This window comes from Sphaerodactylus townsendi, linkage group LG08, assembly GCF_021028975.2.
Source record: "Sphaerodactylus townsendi isolate TG3544 linkage group LG08, MPM_Stown_v2.3, whole genome shotgun sequence".
NCBI classification, from domain to species: Eukaryota; Metazoa; Chordata; class Lepidosauria; order Squamata; family Sphaerodactylidae; genus Sphaerodactylus; species Sphaerodactylus townsendi.
In genome coordinates, this window is record NC_059432.1 from 95811150 (window position 1) to 95837755 (window position 26606).

At 44.1% G+C, this 26606-nt stretch overlaps 1 protein-coding gene across 2 annotated transcripts in view; it reads left to right on the plus strand.

Moving 5' to 3' along the window:
* The window catches only part of SERPINI1 (serpin family I member 1), a 121793-nt gene that overhangs the window by 57628 nt on the left and 37559 nt on the right, over positions 1-26606 (plus strand). For both annotated transcript variants that reach the window (XM_048506012.1, XM_048506013.1), the window contains 2 exons: positions 15681-15948; positions 22606-22836. In XM_048506012.1, coding sequence (XP_048361969.1) covers positions 15699-15948; positions 22606-22836 — 481 coding nt within the window. In that variant the 5' untranslated portion in view covers positions 15681-15698. The remainder of the gene's footprint in view (positions 1-15680; positions 15949-22605; positions 22837-26606) is intronic.

Sequence of the window (26606 nt, forward strand, 5' to 3'; positions counted from 1 at the left end):
TGTGATACACCTCTGAAGATGCCAGCCACAGATGCAGGTGAAATGTTAGGAACAAGATCTACCAGACCATGACCACACAGCCCGGAAAGCCCACAACAACCAGTTGCGTCCGGCCGTGAAAGCCCTCGACAATACACTTGAGAGAATTCTGTACGGCTGAGAAAAAATGGCATTTTTAAAATCGCAGTCCCAATGTCACATCTGTGAATATAGCCAGTGATCATTTTCAAGTTTTTCTTGTTTCTGTGTCTTTCCTGTCAGCCCATACTGGCCCTGGTTTTACCATGCCTGTGGTGACATTTCATGACCCATCGGTTTCTATGTAAGGATGGAAAAAGAGGGTGGAATTTAGAAGGTTGGTTCTGTTCAAGACCACTGGGTCATCTGATGGTTAAAGAAAGAAAGATGTTTCCCTTGTGATGCTGTATAGGGTTTGAAAGAATTTTCTGTTTGGAAAAAGATCTTAATTAATAGCTGACTGGTAGCTGGACAGCTGGTCTGTTGAGATTTGATGACTGTTTGGTTTGAAATTTCCCTGTCAGTTTTTTTCACCTAGAGGGTTATCGTGTCTGTTTCACTATTTCACGTGCTACTTTAGATTTAGAAGAAACCTGCATGTAGATATGTAAATAAAACGTTCTCAGGACATTTACCGAGACATTCATTAATTTGCCAGGCAGTTGATATTTGAAAAAAGCCAGCTTTCTGCATTGCTCTGATTTACTGTCACAATAACAGTCTCGTGAGATAGGTTGGGATGAGAGATAGTGAGAGGCCCAAACTCACCCAACAGTGCTTGCATCACAAGTAAAAATTTGGACCTAGATCTCCCAGATCCTAAGATTGACATTCTGACTGCTGTATCCTGTTGGCTCTCTTGATCATCTTTTCACTTTTCCTCCTACGGAGAGTCCACTGGGAGAAAGCTGCACATGGAAGGAGAAAATTTGCAGCAGTGGCGTAGGAGGTTAAGAGCTCGTGTATCTAATCTGGAGGAACCAGGTTTGATTCCCAGCTCTGCTGCCTGAGCTGTGGAGGCTTATCTGGGGAATTCAGATTGGCCTGTGCACTCCCACACACGCCAGCTGGGTGACCTGGGGCTAGTCACAGCTTCTCGGAGCTCTCTCAGCCCCACCCACCTCACAGGGTGTTTGTTGTGAGGGGGGAAGGGCAAGGAGATTGTAAGCCCCTTTGAGTCTCCTGCAGGAGAGAAAGGGGGGATATAAATCCAAACTACTCCTCCTCCTCCTCCTCCTCCTCCTCCTCCTCCTCCTCCTCCTCCTCCTCCTCTTCTTCTTCTTCTTCTTCTTCTTCTTCTTCTTCTTCTTCTTCTTCTTCTTCTTCTTCTTCTTCTTCTTCTTCTTCTTCTTCTTCTTCTTCTTCCCTAAGGTGTTAATTCACAGAGGGGACGGAACATGGGTTCTCAGTTGAGAGGTGGTCAATTTCCTTATCTTCTTCCTCAGGACCAGTTTGGTTGGATTTGGAGGAACAGGCATCGTGGTCATTTCCGACAAGCAGATTTGTGCTTACACCTTACAGCCTCCCATTCCAACCCGTCAAATGTGACAGGACATTTACTGGGTTATTAATAAACTCCCCAAAAGCTAGACAGTCCGCAAGAAACCATTTCTTCCCCTCCTGAATTCTGTAAGCTGTGTTTGTTGGCAGGTATTTTCCTTTAGCTGACTCCACCGCTTATGTGACTCTATACCACCTGGAACATTCAACGTCCTCCTCATAACATTTCCTGTTGAAGGGGGTTGATTTACAAGGTCATAAATTTAGGGAGTCCCCTTAGTATGAATAAACACCTGTTCTCTTAGTCTTTGCTACCGTTGTGATTAGCATAAACGACAAACCATTAGGTAATAGTGATTTCGTTGTATTTTGGCTGTCTACCTGAATGCTCAGCTCTGTCGATTTTGCTGTTCTGTTCCAGTTACAGACAATATATTAACTGAGATGGGCATATCTTTTTGTGGTACCTGCTGCACCCCCCCGGCTGCTTGAATAAAGAGGATATTATTTTGATCTGCTAAACTTCGCAGGGCGAGAACTTTGGCAAACCTTCCGTGACCTTGAAATGAGAGAATTATTGAATTCTGTCTCTACAGCTGTTGGAGAAGACAGGCAGGGAGAAAAATTCTGTGTTTCTCTGCGTAGTTGTGTATACTCCCTCGGTGGAGCTTTTCTCCACATGGGGCATCAAAGTAAAGATTTTTTTTTTACAGCACAAAATCTGTTTTGCCGGTTTTGCATTCCCAATCTGTCCCCCTTGTTCACCTTCAAGTAAGATAACGTAGTCAGGCATTACCGTGTTTTGCTCTTGCTCGTCTTCTGCCTGATGTGTTATTTGGCAGGTTTGCGTTGAAGGCAGCTGACAGGGTCTTGGCTTCCCCGGGCAGCTTTGCATGCACGGGCACCAAGTGTAACCGTTGAGGTTTTTATTTTTAAAAAGCTGACAGTTCCTGTGTTGGGTTCTGAGCCGTTGGAGTGAAGGGAAAACGTTTTTGTTTTTGTTTTGGTCTTGTTTATTCTCAAATTTGATGTTTCAAAAGAGAGATGAGGGAAGAAAATGCCCTGTACTTCTACACCTGTCTGGGCACAGAAACCCAGATTGACTGTTTTATTTATTTACTCAGACTGCTTCCACACAGATGGTGTTTTTTCCCCCGCCTCTGCTTCCAAAATGAAGCACCATTTGGGGAGCATCTCCACTATATTTGTTTCCTCAGTTCTCCCCGTCCTCAGCGCATACTTTCACAAAGAAGAAGAAGAAGAAGAAGAAGAAGAAGAAGAAGAAGAAGAAGAAGAAGAAGAAGAAGAAGAAGAAGAAGAAGAAGAAGAAGAAGAAGAAGAAGAAGAAGAGTTGGATTTATATTCCCCCTTTCTCTCCTGTCAGGAAACTCAAAGGGGCTTACAAACTCCTTTCCCTTCCCCCCTCACAACAAACACCCTGTGAAGTAGATGGGGCTGATTTACTATGATTTTTTTTCTGTAAGAGGTCAAATCCCCACTTGAAATTTGCACGCAGATCCAAACCTGTCTGTTGTGAAACCGTGTCCTCTTCATCAGAGTTTCTCCCTCCCCACCGCAGCGAGCACACAGCAGACACACCCAGTTGCAGAACTCTTAGCAATCCCCACTACCAGGCGATCTCGCTTCGCTGGTCTCCCCTGATTGGCTGGCATGCCTTGATGGGGCGGGACCTTTTCCCACTTCAGAAATGTACATTGTAGGGGGGTGATAAAAAAAACAGTGTGTAAAAGTTTAAAGTTTAACTGTGCAAACAGTTAATCGTTACCTGTGTAAACCATTAAAGATTCAAAGTTACATGTTTGACTGTTTAACGTTTGCGTCCCCATCTGCTGCCCAATCGCAAAAGCGGAAACAAAACCAAGGAAAGGCTGCATGCACATCGCAGTTCTGATTGGTTGCCCGAATTCTGCGTCACACTCCAGGGCGGGAAACAAGTCAAGGTTTCAACCCTCATTCCTCCCCTCAGATCAGCTCTGAACCGTGTTAATTGGGTCTATGCCACTTGCAACCAGGTCCTGCAGGAACACAAATTAACGGGGAGAATGAGCACCAGAAATGGAATCTGCCACGCAGGCAATGGGGAGGTCGTCCCTCAAACCTGGTTAGTTTGTGTTCTGAAACCTGGCTAAGACAGTAGTGGGGATTCGTCCAGAGTGAAATCTAAGCAGGTGAGCATGCCATCGGGTTGCAGGGTTTCCAGCCCTGTGTTGGGAAATCCCTGGAGATTTAGGAGTGGAGCTTAGGGAAGGGAAGGGAAGGGAAGGTTTTGGGGAGGGCAAGTACCTCAGTGAGGTGTAATGCTATAATGCCCACCGTCCAAAGCAGCCATTTTCTCCAGGGGAATTAATCTCTGTCATCTGGAGATAATTTCCAATTCCAGGAGACCTCCAGGCAAACCTATCTGGGTGGGAGGGCACCACATCAAGGCTGTTTTGCTTCTAGCAATTGCTGCAGCTGCAGTCTCCTCTTCTGTACCACCCCAGGGCCTTTTAAGAGGGCCATTCTCTGACCCCTTGCCCAGCTGGTATGGAGTTTTGGGCTTGGGTGTCATCAATATGCAGATGACACCCAGCTCATTCTCATGATGGAGGGCTGGCCAGCTTCCACCCCTGATGCTCTCCAGCACTGTCTAGAACAGGGGTCTGCAACCTGTGGCTCTCCAGATGTTTATGTACCAATTGGCCATGCTGGCAGGGGCTGGTGGAAATTGTAGTCCATGAACATCTGGAGAGCCACAGGTTGCAGACCCCTGGCCTAGAAGCCGTGGCAGGTTGGTTGAGAATGAACAGACTGAAGCTGAATCCAACGAAGACGGAGGTTCTTTGGCTGGGTCAGGGGGAGAGACCTGCGGATTTTCTGGTGCCGACGCTGAACGGTGTGGCATTACATCTGTTTGCATCAATAAAGAGTCTGGGGATAACATTGGATTCCAGCCTTTCGCTGGAGGCCCAGGTCACTAGAACAGCCCAGACTGCTTTTTTTCATTTGAGGCAGCCACGGCTGCTGGCCCCGACCTCCCCAGGCCTGATCTAGCCACTATAATCCATGCAACGGTCACTTTGAGAATAGACTACTGTAACTCATTCTGCGTGGACCTACCTTTGTCTCTGATCCAGAAACAGAAACTTGTCCAGAATGCAACCGTAACGCTGCTTACTGGGGCAGCCAATTGCAACTATGTGATGCCGATTCTTAAACATCTGCACTGGCTGCCAGTTGAGTTCTGGGTCATTTTCAAAGTTCTGATACTGACCTTTAAGGCCTTATGTGGTTTCGGACTTGCATATCTATGACCGCCTCTCCCCATATTGCCCTCCAAGGTCCCTCCGCTCATCGGAGGGAAAACTTTTGTCAGTCCCCGGTCCAAGAAACATCTGGCTGGCTTCGACACGAGCCAAGGGTTTTTTTGGCCCTGGCTCCAGCCTGGTGGAACAAATTACTAGCTGAGGTTAGAGCCCTGTGGAATATCTTCATTCCACAGGGCTTGTAAAACCTGGTTGTTCCACCAGGCCTTTTCCAACTTGCCAGCCAGCACCAACTACTCTTCTTGGCCTCTGAAATGGGGGGGGGAGGTAGGAGTGGGGGGTGAGTCGGTCCAACTCTTTAATCGCCATCTATTTTTTACAGCTATTTATTCTACTGTTTTATAATGTGGCAGGCTTTTTAATAGGTTTAATGCTTAATATTGTATTGTTTGTTTTATTGTGTTTTAACTATTGTAACCCGCCCTGAACCCTTTGGGATAGGTCAGAATAAAAATGTGAGGGAGGGAGGGAGGGAGGGAGGGAGGGAGGGAGGGAGGGAGGGAGGGAAGGAAGGAGGGAAGGAAGGAAGGAAGGAAGGAAGGAAGGAAGGAAGGAAGGAAGGAAGGAAGGAAGGAAGGAAGGAAGGAAGGAAGGAAGGAAGGAAGGAAGGAAGGAAGGAAGGAAGGAAGGAAGGAAGGAAGGAAGGAAGGAAGGAAGGAAGGAAGGATTGCTATAGTACTAGACCAGTTACCAGTTTCTTTTTAAAAAATCCCTCTACCACCTCCCTTTCTATAAAGTTTACTAACAAATCTGTTATGTATGTTAGTGCCATCAAGTTGCAACAGATTTAAAGCAAAGGTACTTTTGAGGCTGCTTTCTTCTTCCGCAGAGTCTCCCTCGGTGGTCTCGCATCCAAGCACTGACCCCACCAACTCTGCGGAGATCTTACAAGAGTGGGCTATAGCATGCTGCCTTCCCATCAGCAGCAAGCCCCCTTAGTCCCATTAAAAATGTTACCTGCCGTTCCGTTCACACACTGGATTTTCTAGCAACTTATCTACTCCTCCAGTATACTTTAACCCTTCCCTTTTTTTAAAAAAAACAGTCATACTTGGTCCCAAGCTGAGCCACATTTGACTCCTGAGCCATGTTGCAGAATCTTTATATAAAACCCTTGAAAACAAATTGAGCTGTGTATTTTCTATACTTGTGAGCTAGCAATGCCCTCATTTTACACGGCCATTTGACGACTAGCAACTCCACATTTTGCTTGGGTGTAGAAATCTTCTCAATTAACCATGCTGTCTCTTTTTGTTTTTCTGCCCTCACAGCAGTCCTGGATTCTCCAGTGTTCTTCTCTTGCTGTTTGCAGTGGGGGTTGAGATACAGCAGGATTCCACTCCGTGTCTTCTTGGGAGGTTGGGTGGCTGGAATTAGTAATTACAACAGCTTCATTTTCTTTCTACGTGATCCTTCTTCTCTTTTGGGGGTTTCCCGTTGCTTGAAAACATCTTGAAATAAATAAGAGAATAAAAGCAAGAATAGTGGAGCTGTCCATCAAAAGCAGAACACACAACAAGTGCCACGGTCTATAAATAATTTCTTATTCCTACCATTTTGGAAGTAGATTTTGCAAAAAGAGAACAATGCTGAGTCTCATAGGAACCGTCTTATGAAAGGGCTAGGCAGATTAAGGCAACAGCGCTGAAAGATGATTGTGGATTGAGTAATCTTAATTTGTGGTGTGTTCTTCCATCCAGGTTTTTTTCTTTTAACAGGGTGTACTGGTTTGTGCGACTTGCATTTGTAACGTTTAGAATAAAACACTGGCAGAATTATTTTGTTCTTTGTAAAACTGAATCTATGGGGATAAAACGAACCAGGTTGTAGACTTGAATGAGAAAGTAAAGGAGACAGGAATGGCATTCCTACAGTTGTTAAAGCACAGTGAAGGGATCGCATATCTTTTTAGCAGCTGAGGGTCTGACCCAGGCTGGGCAGACTAAAAGGCAAATCTAATGATTTCTTAAATTCGTGCTGCAGCAACAGCATCATAGCAGTGTCAGCAGGAGCCTGCGGCGACCTCTGAGTCGTTCCGCTGAGCGTTCTGCTCCAATCTGCAAAACGTGAAATTAGCATTTTTCAGATTTAAAAATGCTTTGCGTTTTCCTAGGGTGAGTTTTTAATTGGCACATACTTACGATAAATGTGAAGAGTCACAGCGATCTTCATTCAAAACATACAGATGAGCCTTTATTGGACCAGCTGAGTTGTTAAGATGATGGGCTCGAGGGCTCTTCATTCAGAGGTTAAGAGGTGTGGGAGTTGACTAGAGGATCAATGGACTACCAGGTTGTATTACAGGAGGAGATGGGAAGCAGAGAATGAAACACCAAAAACGTGATCACAGGCATAGCATCAGTTGTGCATGGCCAATTATGCATGGCAGTACCCTTGAGGGTTACAGTACAATAATAAAAGGACATAAACCCAAATAAACTACTGTAGCAATGATGGCTAATATAATTAGTGTTTATATAGTGTCTGGCAAATAGGACCTGAAGTGGATGTTTTTGAATCGTGGGGAGCCTCTTGGGAAACTCTTAAGGGTGATGAATGAAGTTAAAAATGGTAAGGATACTCTTAAGTGTCCTGAATATTTCTGAGGAAGTGTAATATTGCATGAAACAAAGCTGCATCAGATAGCTTTAAAAAAAAACCTCTGCTGCTATCTCGTGTTGAGCTTCTGCCAAAATCTTTGCTGTTCTCTAACATTGAGCCTCTACTGATAACATGTCTCAAGTTGTTTATAAATTACAAACCTTCAGATGTAAGATTTTTTTTACAAAACTCACTTTGTATCTAATGCTTCTCTTGTGACTTTGTCATGGTTGGGTTGTCTGTAATTATGGCTAACGATATAAATGTTACGAACAAATATAGAGACGCTAATTATATTAGCCATCATTGTTGCAGTAATTTGTTTGGCTTTATGTCCTTTCATCCAGGTTACTTTGGCATACAATAGATTAAATCAGCTGTGCCTTTCTTCTGGGTAAACACTTGTAGGCTCAGGTTAGTACATCCATAAAGTGTGTGTGAGAGAGTTGACGTTTGTGCCTTTGCCGAATTTCAGAAGTGCTAACCATTTCCTGACAGATTGTTTTTACCTTGAGAAAATGTCCAACATCTGTAAACATTTTCTCAATGTGTTACACAACAGCAATTCCTTGCTCTGTGACAGAGCTCTGATAAATGCCACTCTTAAGGTATGGGGCTATATCTTGACCCACCATTTAGCTCTAGTGCAGGTGGGTAAGTTAGAATTGTCTGTTCAGAGACTAAGAAGCCACTCCTTCAGTTACGCCTTGGAAGAGTTTGTGAAGTGTTACCTCAAAACAATATGCCTTTTCCCAAAACAACATCGCTATTGCAGCAGAGTTTCATTATTCATATTGTTTCCCTCATTTTTGTAATTGTCTTTATTGCCTTAAGAGGAAGGGAACCCAGAATTTGAGGAAATCAGTATTCCCTTGTAGACCAAAGTTCAGCTGTATGGCGGACAGAAGGAGAGACTGGTTGGGTTATTTTTTTAAAATGAAAACTAGTTATAATTTGTTTCTGTTTATACATCTAATTATGCTGGACGGGGGTTCACATCAGCTCAATTCTATGTGTTCTCGGGTATGGAAACTTACTCATTTATCAATGATAGAACTGGTGGGTTCAAAAATAGCTAGTGGCATTATTTCTACTTACGTAGTGATTTGAAACTACGGAGATTGAAACTATTATTGAAGGATTGGAGCACCTTCCTTATGAGGAGAGGCTGCAGCGTTTGGGACTCTTTAGTTTGGAGAGGAGACGTCTGAGGGGGGATATGATTGAAGTCTATAAAATTATGCATGGGGTAGAAAATGTTGACAGAGAGAAATTTTTCTCTCTTTCTCATAATACTAGAACCAGGGGACATTAATTGAAAATGCTGGGGGGAAGAATTAGGACTAATAAAAGGAAACACTTCTTCACACAACGTGTGATTGGTGTTTGGAATATGATGCCATAGGAGGTGGTGATGGCCACTAACCTGGATAGCTTTAAAAAGGGCTTGGACAGATTTATGGAGGAGAAGTCGATCCTTGATCCCAGATTGCAAATGCCTTAGCAGACCAGGTGCTCAGGAGCAGCAGCAGCAGCAGGCCATTGTTTTCACCTCCTGCCTGTGAGCTCCCCAAGGCACCTGGTGGGCCACTGCGAGTATCAGAGTGCTGGACTAGATGGACTCTGGTCTGATCCAGCAGGCTAGTTCTTATGTTCTTATGTTCTTAGATCAGTTTCCCGCCTTCGTGATGCGTTACAAGATGAGTCACTAGAGTTGACAACTCTGGGTTGGGAAACATGTGGAGATTTCGGGAGGAAACGGGAGCCAGAGGAGGTAAGGGGAAGGACGCCATGGTCTACCTGCCAAAGCTGCCGTTTCCTCCAGGGAAACTGATCTCCATAGTTTGGAGATCAGTTCTAATACTGGGAGATTTCCAAGCATCATCTGGAGATTGGAAACCCTACAGGGTCATTGTTGTTCTCATTTCATAGTCAGAAAGTAATGACCACAGAGGGTCCACTAGGATTGCCACCTTCCAGGTGGGGCCTGGAGATCTTCCAGAATTACAGTTCATCTCCAGACTACAGAAGGTAGTTCCCTTTGTGGTTCAGTGGTAGAACATCTGCTTAGCTTGCAGAAGATCCTAATTCAATCCCCACCATCTCCAGCTTTTAAAAAGTATTGGGTAATAGGCAGGATTACCAACCTGCTACAGATCTCCTGGTATTACAGGGCTTGGACAGATTTATGGAGGAGAAGTCAATCTATGGCTACCAATATTGATCTGAGATTGCAAATCCCTTAGCAGACCAGGTGCTCGGGAGCAGCAGCAGCAGAAAGCCATTGCCTTCACATCCTGCATGTGGGCTCCCAAAGGGTAGTAGAGTGCTGGACTAGAGGGACTCTGGTCTGAGCCAGCAGGCTCTTTCTGATGTTCTTCTGATCTCCAGATGACCAAGATCAGTCCCCCCGGAGAAAAAGGCTGCTTTGGAGGATGGACTGCCTGGCATTATATCCAGGTGAGATCCCTCCCCACCCTAACCTTGCCCTTTCCAGGCTCCATCCTCAGATTTCCAGGTATTTCCCAATTCAGAGTTAGCAATCACATTGTCCACAGATACACAGAAGTAGGGCTTGATCAAAATCCCCCTAAGTGGAGTCATTCCCGTCCCCTGCTAGCGCTCATTAAAGAATAAAACTGAAAAGAGGCAAGGAATTAATAAATGAGGGTATCTCTTTATATTTGGATGAATTGTTTGCCTTACAGCTCTTGAAAGAAATAATGACAGTCGTACGTCAGAGAGTGGAAAATCTTTCTCCATCTCCTTTAGGAAAATGTTAAATCGCTTTCCGCTGCTGCTAAAATAGGTAGTCGGGCTTCCAGGAACATTCAAAGCCAACAGGGATTCGGACTTAGCTCATTTGTTTAATGTTCTTATCCTACTGCAGCAAAAGCAAGGAAAATATTAGAGATTTGGGTGGTAAGGGTTTTTTTCCCCCCTCTGATCCTTAGCTTGCTAAATATTAGGAAAATATTTGTGCAGATATGCAGAATTTGAAAACATATTAGCATAGCTGTTCTTCAGAAACAAAGGCGTGCTTGCCAGGAAGTGCAGCAGCATTTCACAGGTGCAAAAAAAATCTTGAGAAACCCTTGGCACCACATGTGAGTGCTGTTCACACTTGGCTTTAACTCCTAGGGCAGGCACATGCACAAAAATATGTGGCCCAATGACTACATCAGGCCACATATGTCTCTGTTTAACAACACTGCTAGGGGGATAGTATCTATATGATTGAAATGCATTCCTAACAGTGTAACTTCTTAGAACAGTGGTTCTCAACCTGGGGGTCGCGACCCCTTTGGGGGTCAAACGACCCTTTCACAGGGGTCACCTAAGACTCTCTGCATCAGTGTTCTCCATCTGTAAAATGGATAATTGTTAGGGCTGGGGGTCACCACAACATGAGGAACTGTATTAAAGGGTCACGGCATTAGGAAGATTGAAAACCACTGGCTTGGAACAACAAATCAATGCTACTGAAAGATATATGTAACCAGCCTGCTATATGTAACCACTGCCAACTACGGAATTATTTCCTTGAGTTTTCTTTATGGCTTCACATGCTTTGTAGATAACTAGGCTTTCCCCTGACATCCTGGTTCCATGAGAAAAGAGTTACATCCATTATCTCGTGGGGCAGAAAGTCAGGTGGCTCTCCACTTCAATCTGCTTGTGACCTTGGGGCGCCTTAGCTCTAACTACTGTTTTTTACAAACTCTTGGGAAAATGGGAGGGGGGCTTGCTGTGGGGATAAAGGGGACTGTGAATGCTAGCTTCGGCAGAACTGGCTTTCCAAGTGTGGTGCTTTGATGCCTGCCCAATAAACTCCACTGATCAATACCTCAGAGTCCGTTTGTTGGCTTAAGGGTCCGAGACCTAACAAACACACAGTGTGGCAATGGAAGGCTGTCTGTACTTCCAGAAGTACAGACAGGCTATTACCGACCTTACCCTTTTGCTGTGTCTTTTAGAATGTGCTATAGGGGAGTTGTGAAGCCAGAGCCAGGTGCGTGACCTCAAGCTTGGGCTGTTGTGAACCAGATTAAAATGGCTGTGATCTCAGGAAAGGCATTGTCTGAAGCTAAGCATTCTTAATTTGGGAGGGGACATACTAATTTCATGTGTCAGGCAGAACCTCTTGATATCAAAGCCCTTGAATTAAGATTGCCTTTTATCCTTGCTCTGCTCCATGAGTCTGGGCTGTATGTGATATCAAGATTATGATTGGTGAGGCACTCAGAAATGCCCCCTGGTTTGAGTACGGCTTGCCCGGGCCTCAGTCTCTTGCTGAATAAAGAAAGGGACAGGTCTGGAACCAAAGTTTTAATGCATATCAAATAATAGTTGTTAATCCAGTATCAATATGAACATTTTACAGTTGACATTTTTCCATGACAACCTTCTCTCAGTGAACCCTTATTCTTCTGAATAAGGCTCTTAATCTGTTGACTTCTGCAAAACCTGAACCACAGGGAGGGTTGCTAGCCAACGACAATCAGTAGGAAAGAGAGGGGCAGGGACAGGGGGGAGTTTATTGTGCCAATGGCACCAAACTGATGTACTATCAACGAGATGCTCTTGGACACAAACAAAATAAGGTTTTAACCATGGAGTTTTGCCTGAATCCTAGCCCGTTGCACTGGCATCACACCAATCGCATGATGCCACTTCCTGGTATTTGCCTGAAATTTATTTGTTTGTTTACTTATTAAAATATTTATATTCCACCTTCCTCAAAGCAGCTTACATGAAATGGTGGTACAGTGCTGCTTTAAGAAACCCTTTTCCCCAGGAGCTGGCAGGCAACATAGAGGGAAGCTGGGATGTCTCCCTGTTTCTTCTGTGAGGTAAATACCAACTGTGAGGTAAATACCAACCCTGTGAGGTAAACGCCAACAGTGAGGTAAATACCAACCCTGTTTCTTCTGTGAGGTAAATACCAAGGACCAAGGTTTTAGTCATGGGGAGAAATTATACAGGGAGGAAAAGGTTTAAAACCCTCCCCATGATTGGCCCTAATCCAATCTCTGCCCTCCCTGATCCAAAATCAGGGTTTTAAGCCTAAAAAGGGGAATTTGTGATCTGCTTCCTGTATCCGGTTGTTGCATCTTGCTTGGCCCTTAGCAACTGAGTTGTTAACCCATTCTTAAACGGCACATCTTTGGAGAATAAGAAAAGAATCAAATTCTGAGATGTTCTTCCATTATGAAAATACAGAAAACAAGGGGACTCTCTAGAATTAAGTGGCAAATAGTGTGAACTTCATCATTTATTAGTGTTCACTGTAAACTTAACTTTTAAAATGTGTATTTTATATGTATTGGGTATACCGTATAAACTCATGTATAAACCGACTCGTGTATAAGCCGAGGCACCTAATTTTACTACCAAAACCTGGGGAAAGGTATTGACTCGCTTATAAGCTGAAGGTGGGAAGCCGGGAGGCAGAGGGAGCTCCTTATTTGGGCAGTGACTCCCCCTGATGTCATTGCCCAAATAAAGAGCTCCCTCCACCTCCCTGCTGCCTGGGCTTCCTCAAACCCAGCCGGGAGGTGGAGGGAGCTCCTTATTTGGGCAGTGACATCAGGGGGAGTCACTGCCCAAATAAGGAGCTCCCTCTGCCTCAGGGTTTGAGGAAGCCCAGCCAGCCAGGGATTCCCTTCACCCTCAGAGGAGGGCAGCAACAAGCAGCTTGTTCAGCTGCAGGGAGGTTGTCCTGGCCACGCCCCCAGCCTCGGCAGAGGCCTGAAGAGCCGGCTGCAGTGGCGTAACTAGGCAAACTGGAGCCCTGGGCAAAACCTGAGTTTGATGCCCCCCCAGGTGCGTGCCCAATGCAACGCGCACCCCCCCTTGTAGCTACGCCCAGTGGCGTATCTAGGCAAACTGGAGTTTGGCGCCCCCCCATGGGCAGCCACACTCCCCCACTGTGACCAAGCAATGATTTTTTACACCAGGTTGTTTCAGTCACCATCACATTATAGAACATGCCCCAACTCACAAATCTGAGCACAGCAATAAGCCATGCCACACAGCAGAAATAATTTTTTGAAAACATTTTCAAAATGCTTTCAAAATGTTTTATTACTGCTATGAAAACATTTTAATGTGTTGTATCCAGTACCCCCAATTGGGGGAAACAATCACTTTCAATGTTTCAAAGGAGAATCTGGGCTCCCTAGTTTAAACAAGTGATGCTGGAATCCACCCCCAAACAGCATCATTTTCAATGGTGTTTAAACTAGGGAGCCCAGATTCTCCTTTTAAATCCACCTTAAAGGGAAAATCTGGGGTTCCCAGTTTAAACAACATTGGAAGTGATGCTATTTGGGGGTTGATTCTCCCTCACCCTGAAACAGAATCACTTGCAATGTCTAAACTGGGGACCTCAGATTCTCCCTTTAAATCCATGTCAAAGGCAGTGGGATTTAAAAGGAAAATCTGGGGAAATTTGGGAGGTGCCTGCTGCCAGGGGTGCAATTGTTAAGCTAGCAGCACCAAACTTCCAGGGTATCTTTAGGTGACTCCCCTAATGATACCTGTCAGGTTTGGTGAAGTTTGGTTCAGGGGGTACAAAGTTATCGACCCTCAAAGGTGTAGCCTCATCTCCTATTAGCTCCCATTGGAAACAATGGGGGATGGGGCACCCCCTTTGGGAGTCCATAACTTTGGACTCCCTGAACCAAACCTCACCAAACCTGGGTGATAGCATCAGAAGAGTCTCCCAAAACATCCCTGAAATTGTGGTGCTGCTAGCCTAAAAACTGCGCCCTCTGCAGGCCACAAATGGAAAAACACTGAAAATACAAAAAATCCCACAAACAAACCTGCGCCCCCCACAGGGCTGCGCCCAGGGCAACTGCCCACTTTGCCCAATGGGAGGAATGCCTCTGGCCGGCTGGTAAGCAGGACTTGTGTATAAGCCAAGGGGGCATTTTTCAGCCTTAAAACAGGGCTGAAAAACTCGGCTTATACATGAGTATATACAGTAAATGTAAACCATCCTGAGCTTGAATCGCCAGTGGAGGGCAGAGTGTAAATAAAATTTCTATTCTATTCAAAGATGTTGGATGGAATGCTTCTAGGTTAACCTTAGTATTAAGTTGGTTCTTCACTTGCCAAGGACTGTTTTCATGGGAAGGATTCAATCAGTTCTTTTTCCCATCTGCACTCTGAAACATTATATTTCAGGAACACCTCAACCGTATGAAGTTGGCCTTCAGTCCTGTTTCCGAAACACACAGAACGACCTATTTCTCTGTGTTTCTTCATCTCTAAAATGGGCTTAATAATATGTGATTATGCACCACTCTGTGCTGTCACAAGAGTTAATTGGATGATGTTTGCAGAGCACTGTGCTAATAGCAGACACCGTTTAAATGTTAAGTGCTATTTATCTCAGAAGGTCACTGAAAATGGGGACACAAATGACCTATTGAACAGGCACAAATGAACCATGTTGTGGTCAAACAAGACGCCAGACTGAACTTTTAGACTGGGGCACTGCAGAGATTTAGACACTTCTTGCATAACATCAGTGGTTTTTTTCCTGGCTTCTTGTTTTGCTGCCAAAAAATATGTGATCATTTGCAGTATCTGTAGTATCTACATTTGAGACCCTTTGGGTGGATGTCCTTTGGATGATGTCAAGCAAAGGGAATAATTCAATCTGGAGCTGCAATAGAGGCTCTTAAGGTTTAAATGTGACACGGTATCTGGTGAAGAACTTGCCTTTAAAAAAAAATTAAAGCCCTGAAATTAGCTGCTGAGGGGAAGGGAGTTAAATCCTTCCACCTGTGCCATTTTCATTGTTGAAAATCCCTCAAAGAGAGGATGTTTTCTCCTACTCAGAAAGCATTTGACACAGCTCTCCTTCCCTGTTGAATGTAAAATGAATGAAACCAGAACAGATCTATCTTCTCCCCCTTATTTTCTCCTCCTCCTTCTTCCTTACCTGCCTTTGTTGTCTCCTTTGTGTGAAATCTTAGATTAAAAGTTGCTCTGGAGAGGGATCTGTCATCTTGCGCTCTAATTTATATACTGCCAGCCCTAGTGGTATGTAAATAAATCATGATATTAGTGTATTTATTCTAATGCTGTGCCTGTTGTTTTTAATTATGCCTTGTTTGTTTAAAATAACACCCCCTGTTTTTCATATATTGGTCTAATAGTTTAGTGATCCCAGCTGTATGACATAAATTTCACTTTCAGTCTCCATATCTTGCCTTGCAGATCAGCAACTCCCGCAACATGTTCCTTCTCGGACTCCTGCTCCTGTTCATTTTGCAATGCGAGGCCTTCAGCACCAGTTTTCCCGACGAAACCATTGCCGAATTTTCGGTGAACGTTTACAATCAGCTGAGAGCAACTGGGGAAGAGGAAAACATTATCTTCTCCCCGCTGGGAATTGCAATTGCCATGGGAATGGTGGAACTTGGAGCCCACGGTTCCACCTTGAAGGAAATCCGACACTCCATGGGATACGATGGCTTGAAAAACGGTAATGTGTGTTTAAATAATTAGATGTTTCTTTGATAACATGGAGTTCCAAGGTTCCAGTGAATCTTTGTCTGGAAGTCAGCCCCCCCCCACCCCGGATTAGTGGGACTTATTCCAGTGGTGGGATTCAGCCAGTTCGCACCACTTCGGCAGAACCAGTTGTTTAAATGGTGCTTGTAAACAACCAGTTGTTAAATTATTTGAACCCCACCACTGAAACTGGTTGTTAAATTATTTGAATCCCACCACTGGCTTATTCCCATGCAGCTGTGCACAGGGTTGCATCCTCAGCCTACCAAGGATATATGGAAATGTTGACAAAAAAGGAAAAGTCTTTGGTCACTTGAAGGCCAACAGATTAGGCACATTTATATACACTTTTGTGAACCAGGCTTCATTTATTCAGTTTATATACACATTTGTGAACCAGGCTTCATTTATTCAGCAGTGGCGTAGGAGGTTAAGAGCTCGTGTATCTAATCTGGAGGAACCGGGTTTGATTCCCAGCTCTGCCGCCTGAGCTGTGGAGGCTTATCTGGGGAATTCAGATTAGCCTGTACACTCCCACACATGCCAGCTGGGTGACCTTGGGCTAGTCACAGCTTCTTGGAGCTCTCTCAGCCCCACCTACCTCACAGGGTGTTTGTTGTGAGAGGGGAAGGGCAAGGAGATTGTAAGCCCCTTTGTGTCTCCTGCAGGAGAGAAAGGGGGGATATAAATCCAAACTCTTCTTCTTCTACTACTTGGGAGATGTGTATACATAGGCATAGAAAAATAATGTTGATGGTGAAAAGAAAGAAAGGATCAACAACAGTAACAGGTGATCACACAATCTTCCTAGGTGTAGTGGTTAAGAGCAGTGGTCACTAATGTGGAGACCTGGCTTTGATTCTCCACTCTTCCATGAGCAGCGGACTCTAATCTGGCAAATCAGGTTCAATGCCTCACTCCTGCACATGAAGCCTGTTGGGTGACATTGGACTAGTCACAGTTCTGAACTCTCTCACCCTACCTACCTCTCAAGATGTTTGTGGTAGGGAGAGGAAGGAGAGGAGTATGTCAACCGCTTTGAGACTCTTTACAGCAGAGAAAAGCAGAGTATAAATCCAAACTTGTTCTTCTGCTTCTTCTTACTAACAGTGCAGTTCTGAGTGGTCCTTTCTAAACCCATTCATTTCAATGGACTTAGAATGGTATGATTCTGCATAAGGTGACACTGAAAGTTTGTTAAGAGTTGTTACTGAGTTGTTCGCCTAAGCAGTTATTGAGCCATTCATGCAGGAATCTCCCTCTGAAGTGCTATTGTTGAATAATGGTAATTCAAGTTAGCAGCTAAGCTGGCAGTAAACCTCTGAATACCAGTTCTAGGAGGCAACGTCAGGGCAAGGCTTTGACTTCTATGTTCTATCATTGGTTTTCCAGACAAACTGACTCGCCACTGTATGAGAAAGAGTTCTTGACTAGATGGACCACTGGTCTGATCAAGCAGGGCTCATTTTATGTTCATAAGCATTCTGGGAGATTAACATATTCTCCCACTGGTTTCTGGGCACTGTTGGCATAGGATGGGATACATCAAATGTTGGATGATGCCCAGGTGAATCAGCCCCTGAAAGTAACATCTTTCTTTTACAAAAGAACATCAAAAAACGACTGCCGCATTAAGTAGCTGAAGTAAAATGCACTGAGGAATTTACTATTATCCATTTAGACCCCAGTCGTGTTGATGGCTCCCTCTCACGTTTATAGCTGTTAAATTAGCCTTAGCGAACCTAAGAAGACTGTAATATCATCTATTCCTGCTGTTTTAGGTAGTCACTGTATTTCTGCTGTGTACATAATGTTGCAGAAAATACACTTTGCATTTCGCTCTTACGGCCTCATTGCTTAGCATTTTTTTTCTCTCTAAGCCATCTTGCATCTGATGAAGAACTAATCCACAGTGTCTTATGCCATAGTAAATTTAGTTATTCTTTGAGGGGTCACAAGTCTTTTGGGGTGGGATGTCATGTAAAATAGCCACTCATGGAAAGATTTTCCTTCAGCAGAGTGGGACTTCCTCAACTCATTTTTCCCACTGCAATTGAAAACTCCCCCACCCCATTCTATACCATCCAGCATGTAAATGGTTCATAAATGTAAGATACTACACTACAGCCGAAAAAATGAAATGCACAGATATAGGATGGATGACATCTGACTTGCCAACAGTACATATGAACGGGAGCTGAGAGCCTTGGTAGACCACAAACTGAACATGAGTCAGAGTGCGATGTGGCAACCATGAAAACCAATGCAGTTTTGGGCTGCATCAATAGCAATATAGTGTCTAGATCCAGGGACGTAATAGTACCTCTCTTTTCTGCATTGGTCATGTGGATTTCTGTATCCAGTTCTGGGCACTACAATTCAAGAAGGATTATGGATCGCCATCTTTCATTGTTCTAGTGTTTTGCTGCTTAAAGTTTTAACTGGTGTGGTTGTTGTATTGTTTTAACTGATTTTATATGATGTTTGCCGCCCTGAGCCCTATTGGGAAGGGTGCAATATAAATCAATTGAATGAATGAATGAATGAATGAATGAATGAATGAATGAATGAATGAATGAATAAATAAATAAATAAATAAATATTGACAAACTAGATCAAGTCCAGAGGAAAGCAACCAAAATGTCTGGAATCCATGCCCTATGAGGAGTGACTTAGGGAGCTGAATATGTTTAGTCTGGAGAAGAGAAGGTTAAAGTGTGACATGATAACCATATTTCAATATTTGAAGGGATGTGATGTTGAAGAGCAAGCTTGTTTTCTGCTGCTCCAAAGACTAGGAAAAGAAGTAATGGATTCAAGGTACAGAAAAGGGATTCCACCTAAATGTTAGGAAGAACTTCCTGACAGTAAGGGCTGTTTGAAGGGGAATACACTGCTTTGGAGGGAAGTGCAGTCTCCTTCTTTGAAGGTTTTTAAATAGAGGCCAGATGGCCAACTGTCAAGAGTGCTTTGATTGTGTATTCCTACATGGCAAGGGGTTGGACTTGATGGCCCCTGTGATCTCTTCCTACTCTATGATTCTACTTCACTCAGAGTTGAATTGACTCAGAATTCATTGGAAGTTCCTGGATGGATCTTGGCATTTAAATTAAAGCCAAAAAAAAATCTCTTTTGAATCTCTTTTTTTAAGACACTTATGGATGACCATGGAAGGTGACCATTAAGAATAGACTCCAATGTCTAGGATCTGATGATAAAAATGCAGACTTCATGGTACTGAATTTGGACAAAACAAGTACTTTATTTAGGGCATGGCATTTATGTTTGCCAATGTTCTTTGGAGTTCACACACACACTCCTTATGCTATTGCAAGCTATTTTAGAGACGTAATGATCCCTCATTATAGAGAAGCATTCATGCTCGCTCAGTTGAATTCTTTTCCCTTGGTTATACAGGAGAACCGATTCACAGGCATGGCATATCTGCACAGAGTTTGCTCGTGTGGCTCTAGTCAGCTTGATTCCTTAGAACATATTTTATTGGAGGGTGAAATTTGGTCTGATCTGAGAGGAAGCTACTTGCCCTCCCTCTTAATTGGTTATGTGAATTTGTCATCTCAAAAAAATGTCCAGTTTTTCTTTGTAGACAAGGACTGGAAAACTACTTAATAGCCGCTAAATATTTAACTGCAGTGATTGCCAGTGAGAAGGTTGGCTTTTGATCAGTTCAGGATCTTTGGTTCAGAAGAACAGTAGTAAGTCAGTCCTAGATGACAGGGGACTCCCAGGAACAGCATGAGATGAAAGACAGAGGTCTGTGGGAGTTCACAAAGGTCATCCCACCTTCTGTCAGCAAAAATGCTACACAGGATCAAAGCCCGTGTATTTTCTGTAACGAAGAAAGCTTCTTTTTTGGAATGTTGACCATGAAATCATCAAGTGTTTTTTTCTTTATGGACTGCTAATAAATTGGCAGCATTCTAGACTGGGCTGACAAACTAAATTTTAATAGGGTCGTTAGACTTCACGTGCCTAAAGGGATGGTCTTCAGAAGAAAGTGGGTCAGTGTATGAGCCCGTGCCGTCATTCCGGCCTTTCAGTAGCTTTGCAGTCTAGATAAGAAGCAGGCTACAGACTCCTCCAAACAGTTTTTTTAATTCAGGAACAGGAGGAAGAAAGTCCTCTTGGATAATCAGGCGGGAGCAAATAATTCATAACCAAGAAAGCCTCTCAGCATACCGAGAAAAAGAGCCAGGGCCTCCTCCTCCTCACCTTCCCCTGCCTTATCTGACTTTCCTCCTTAACCCACAGGTGATTCCTCTCATACCAGGGATTGCCATTAATCAACCTTCAGGTGTTTTCATTCTGATAAAGTAATGTTTGTTTCTTACAGGCGATGTTTCAACTGGTGGTGTTTTACAATGCAACTCTTGCCTACAGACAGTCCAGTTAATGAAAACCTTGACATTCAGACAGGATGAATGCCTTTAGATTAGGGGGGACATTTTGGAAGCACCCTCAACTCGTTCAGTCAAACTTCCTTTTCCCCTCCTGGAAGGAGCTCTGGCAGACAAAACGTTTGGCCAAGCTTGCAGCCGAAAGGAACTGTCCGTGGTCCTGAATGGCCAACACCCAGGATGCTGCACACGGAGAGAAAAGCAGTGGAATAGTTTTCTCCTTTTTAAAACACAAACTTCCTTTTTTTGTCTATTCCTGCAAAGGTTATGATTTGAGGAATAAATGCATGCATGACACACACACAAAGCTGTGATATACAATTAGGATGGCAGTACAGTTCGTGAAACTGTAATCTTTTCAGAGGAATTGCAGATAAAAATAAATAAGTTACAATAGTTTTATTGTGAGCCTCCTTGAGTCTCTGAATAAATGGCAGAATATAAATGTAATAAATAAATGGAAGTTAGCCAGAAATGGTTATCTGTGCTCACATAGCTCCTGAGAGCTGAGAAAAGCACATTTTTTGAGCTCTGGGACTTGATCCTGAAACTTGAGGAGATACTCTAAGTATCTGTATTGGAAGTCCCATCCCCAACAGTGTCTGCAGTGTATTGTCGAAGCTTTCACGGCCGGAATCACTGGGGTGCTGTGTGGTTCCTGGGCTGTATGGCCGTGTTCTAGCAGCATTCTCTCCTGATGTTTCGCCTGCATCTGTGGTGGGCACCTTCAGAGGATCTGAAGATGCCAGCTGCACATGCAGGCGAAACGTCAGGAGAAAATGCTGCTAGAACATGGCCATGCAGCTCGGAAACCACACAGCACCCCAGTGTCTGCAGTCTTCTCTGATAGGTGGATGGATAAAACTAGGGGCAGGGTATCAAGTGGTATCTTGTGCCCTCTCTACCTGGGGTTCTACTCTGTCGAAGTTTTTGAATTTCAAGTGGAAGATCTTTATAATGAAACTTGGCATATGGCAAGGGATCAGTTTCTAAATTGGATGGAACTGTGGGAATCTTCTTGTTCTTGAAAACTTGCAAATTCATGATTTAAACAAATTCTCAGGCTAGGCACCTGCCCCACCCCCACCCCCCACCCACAATTGAACCGCAAAATTCTCAATATCTTCTTCAGACCAAAGTCCTTTTTGCACTGCTCACTGAACCTCATAAACATTTGGCAAATGTGATAGAACACTATGAAGCTGGAGGAATTAAAAATAAATGTCCTTATTTTAGAGACTCGGTGACAAGCTGGTGGCATTTATAAGACGCAATAGCATTTGCAGCAAGCTGAGATTTGTTTACTTTTCCAAGCAAGTGGCATGCGCTAATCCTATGTAAACATCATTAGTGCATCTTTTGGGGGGTTATCTTTGAAGGCGCTCAATGGAAATCTTTAGAATAATAGACCACATTTTAAGCAGCTGGTCTAGCACTGTAAATATTTAGCAGAAGTGGTTGGGAACCTCCCATTAAAATCAGAAACATATGGCCAGATAATGACTGTTTATGAAAAAAATAGTTGATTGTCAACTGAAGCACGCTATTAGGAAAGACATTTCTGTATTGTAACTGCAATAAATACATCCTGCATTGGAAAAAACTTCATCTGCCTTGATCGCATGTCGGGATGCTTGAATACCTGTTGGTTTGGCTCACATTCAGTTCATCACTCACAGGCAGGGAGTTGTTTTTTTATGGTGGGCCATTGGTCTGTTTGCTGACTCCTCTTGTGGTCTACTCAGCAGGCTGCTTCAACTATTCCTTCCTAATGGTACAGTAAAGCACAATTGATATTTTATGCACATATTCACATACAGCCAGAAGGCATCCTATTCACCCCCACGCACTTTGCAATCATGCTCCTCTGCATTGGCATGTAGTTGTTTAAATAAACAGTCATGAATCATATAAATAGTGTGTTTTCAACAACAAAAAACCCCATACCATTCCGTGTTAGTCTGTGTGGTCCTCAGCAAAATAGATGGCTTTTCACACTGTGGGATTTTGGTAGCTGCTGTTGCTTCTAATATTTTCTTTATTCAGGTCTCTAAAGAAGAGTGTTTACTCTTTATAAAAAATTTCATGGTGACCTTCTCCGTTGAGCACTAAAATATTATTATGATATTCTCCAGGGAAGCCGGTGGGATACTTTAAACCTTCAATCTGTTTACCTGGTCTGACAGACATATTTTCTCTCTGATTTTCAGGTGAAGAATTTTCTTTCCTAAAGGACCTGTCTGACATGGCAACCGCTGAAGACAGCCAGTACGTGATGAAGTTGGCCAATTCCCTTTATGTGCAGAACGGATATCATATTAGCGACAAATTTCTGCAGCTGATGAAAAAGTACTTTAAAGCTGAAGTGGAAAACGTAGATTTCAGTCAGAACCTAGCTGTCGCCAGCCAAATCAATAGATGGGTGGAGAACCACACCAACAGTATGTCCTTGAATTTTGAAATTCCTCTTCTCAGTGAATGGTTGTCATTTCATGTCTGTATAATTGCCATTCTGAGCCTCATGGGGGGGGCGCTTTTATGTTTTAATTTCGTTTCCATTCTTTTTTGCACTGTCAAGCCATTCTGACATTGTTCAGTGCGTTCAAATTTCTTGTAGCTGACGTTTTCCTTTCCCTGCCAAACGGTTTCATTTTCTTAATTGTGTGTGACTTTATGTCAAGAACCTTGTCATCTGAACAAAGCAAATTGGTCTGGTGGCTTACCTGGAAAGGTCGTACTGAGACATTACCCTGAAAGGCTGCTGACAGCCAGGATCAAACCAAGTCTTAGCAGGACAGGTAGACCCAGAAGTTCTGTTCCTATTGGACCCATCCAGAGATGATTGGTTACAGATTTAGACTCTCCTGTCATCCCCTCCTGCACTGCTGGGCTGCTGTCAGGTGTCAGCTATGGCATAGTCAGGCAGTATGAGGTCAGGTGTTGTCGAGCATTCAAAGGCAAGGTAGGCAGAAGTGTCATCAGGTCATGTAGTCCAGGTTTCATGCAAGCAGGCCGGCTAGGAACAGAGGTTCAAGGTGTGAGCTGGGAACCAGGTGCATGGAGCTTCCCCGTGAAGCGCACACATTGCACACAGGAAGAGCCAAGCCCCAGGCAGGGCCTAAGTAGGATGCCCCTGCTAATGGCTCCTGCGGACACTTAGTCCTCTTCTGATGCTGATGCATCTAGGTTGCAGAGCTTTCTGCCATACCGAGCAACAATATGGGCACTTCTCCTTTTAGGCTGAAGCTGCAGCCTCTGCCTTTGTCTCCTTTGTGTAGCTGGCTTGTTACTTGGCTCTCTCAAGTTCCTGGTGATTCTTCCAGCTGCATGATACGAGGCTCTGCCTGGCTGTCATGGAAGGGCTTGGACCTGGCTCTGTTTCAGCTTGGAAGGAAGAGCTTGGAGCTGGCTTTGTTGCCTGCATCGCCTCACAAGGAGCCAGTTCTGGCTTCATGGTGTCTTTAGGCTCTAGTTCTGAGTCCTTGTCACCCAAGAACTTGCTCATAGCAACTCCCTTGGCTAGGTCCAAACCAAATGTGATTTAATTCTCTCCTCCAAGGGGTTGTTTAGCTTGGCCTCAGCCAGCGTCAGCAACAGTGGGGCCAGGCATTTGGGTTGCCTCCCTCTATTCTTCTGCTGAGGATTCAATCCCAGCTGAGCGATCCCTTCAGTATGGCCAGTGAAGATTCAGCATCCCAGTCTGCCGCTGATCTTAAACTTCTATGGTGACCTGTCTTATGGAAGTTCTGTTTTGAAGTTCTGCACTGCAGCATTGCAATTTGAAACGTTGCCCTGACTCTGATATTGATGCACCCTATGGTAAGTTTGCATTTCTTGCAGTGGCAAGTGAAAGAACCATTCTGATAGTTCGGATGGATAGTTTTCAGCATTCAAAACACTTTGCTTTGGGGAGCTTTTTTTAAAAAAAGAATGGTTTTATTTGTAATGTTTTCATTGTGACTTGTAAGCTGCCTTGAGCAAAGGGGAAAGGTGCAAAATACATACTTCAATAAAGTACTTTGTTCCAGTAATTTTTACAACAGTCCTGTAAAATAGGACAGGATTGTTACCCCTGTATTTTAGATGAATGAACTGAGGCTGGGAAAGAGCCGCTTGACCACCTAAGAATTTATGTCAGAGGTGAACAACTAGATCACACACAGCCAACGTTTTCTGTAAGCTGTTTGGCCAGACAGATACCATATTGATGCGGTGCAGATTGGATGGCTGCCTGAAACGTGGAGCTCTTGCAGGTGGCTCAGTTCCATTCAGTGGAAGGGAACCATCGTGCAGTTCCCTACCACTATTAGAGGGACTATTTCAAATATTCTCCTAATCCTTATATTGCAACAGCTACTAACTGATCTGTGATTATTTTTTGGAAAGACAGAACTTAATCTTATTTTTGGAAAGACAGAACTCTAATCTGGAGAACCAGGCTTGATTCCCCGCTCTGCCACTTGAGCTGTGGAGGCTTAGCTGGTGAACCAGATTGGCCTGTGCACTCCAACACATGCCAGCTGGGTGACCTTGGGCTAGTCACAGCTCTATGGAAATCTCTCAGCCCCACCCATCTCACAGGGTGTTTGTTGTGTGTGTGGGGGGGTGGGAAGGAGATTGTAGCCCCTTTGAGTCTCCTACAGCAGTGAAAGGGGGTATAAATCCAAACTCTTCTTCATTTTCTTCTTTATTTAGAAGAAGAAGAGGAGGAGGAGGAGGAGGAGGAGGAGCTTGGATTTATATCCCCCCTTTCTCTCCTGCAGGAGACTCAAAGGGGCTTACAATCTCCTTGCCCTTCCCCCCTCACAACAAACACCCTGTGAGGTAGGTGGGGCTGAGAGAGCTCTGAGAAGCCGTGACTAGCCCAAGGTCACCCAAATGGCGTGTGTGGGAGTGCACAGGCTAATCTGAATTCCCCAGATAAGCCTCCACAGCTCAGGCAGCAGAGCTGGAATCAAACCCGGTTCCTCCAGATTAGTGGTTAAATTACTGGTTAAAATAGAAATCAAAACAGTTGAAAGGTACTCAGAGGTTGTCAATTCCAAGTGCCATTACAAGCAAAGACTGGCTAGACCTGAACTAACTCCAATGGCTTGATTGATTTTGTTCTTGTGGGGCTGCAGGCAGCTGCAGACCCTCCACATTCGGTACATCAGGGAGATAAAATGACTTCATTAAGATAATACCTTAATTCCCATTGAAACCTCCAGGACCTGAGCCACATGCCTGGTACCTGTTTACAGATTTGAGCAGAATGGAGGCCAATTTCACCGTCTTTGGATTGCCACGATCCAGTTCTCATGACAGGGAAATATCCAGCTGTGGTAACCTCTATATTGGCTCTCAATATGATGCAGCTTGGTTCAAATTTAAACAATACATTTAAACGAACCAGCTAACCTTTTCTAAATTGGCTGCCAGCCTAAGAGACACTTCTTTCAAAAGGCGCATGATATCAAAAACTTATTCCCCTCCCAAGATGCTCTTATGACAGTTGCATTGATGTTGTCAACTGTAAAACTCAAGGTGTTCATCTAACTTCATGTTCCCAATCACCTTCTCTTCCATCTGAAAATGAGCATTTATGTTCATCATCAAAGCCAGCAAATGTGGTCTGAAAGGCAATCAGAGAAATTTCTAACGCAGAAAAGGGAGGTGTGTTTTGTAAGCGAGAAACCAGCTCTGATTGTCTCCTGACGCCAAGGCCCTTGACTCTGCTCAAAGGGGCATCTCTCACAACAAAAGGAAGTTTAGATGCTATCGTCCCTGGGCCGCCAAAGCGTAATGTCTTGAAAGGCTTGCATGAATCCCATTAAATCCTTGGTGAATCTGTGTTGGTTCATTAAAAGACATTTTCCATCCTCTCCACTTGTGTGTATGTGTGAAAGAGAAAGAAAAAGGTACACTTGAGATCTAAATGTTATGAACTGTCAATAAAACAACTGTAGACGAGGATATTTCTAATTCTCTTGGCGGCTTTATGAATCTCCAGGTAGCTCCAGGGGTGAAGGGGGGCCCCCTCAAGAACAGAGTGAGATGCAGTGAATGGGGAGGGTGCGTGTGCAGCATTTTGGATGAGGGCTTCTCTCTTTTGTTGTGATGCAAGAAGCTTGCATTGTGCCCCGTAAAACATTGGGCCCCATCTGTAACAAACCATGAAATCTGCTGTGTTTGCTCGATCCATCACTGTCAGTCTGGAATTCCAAACTGA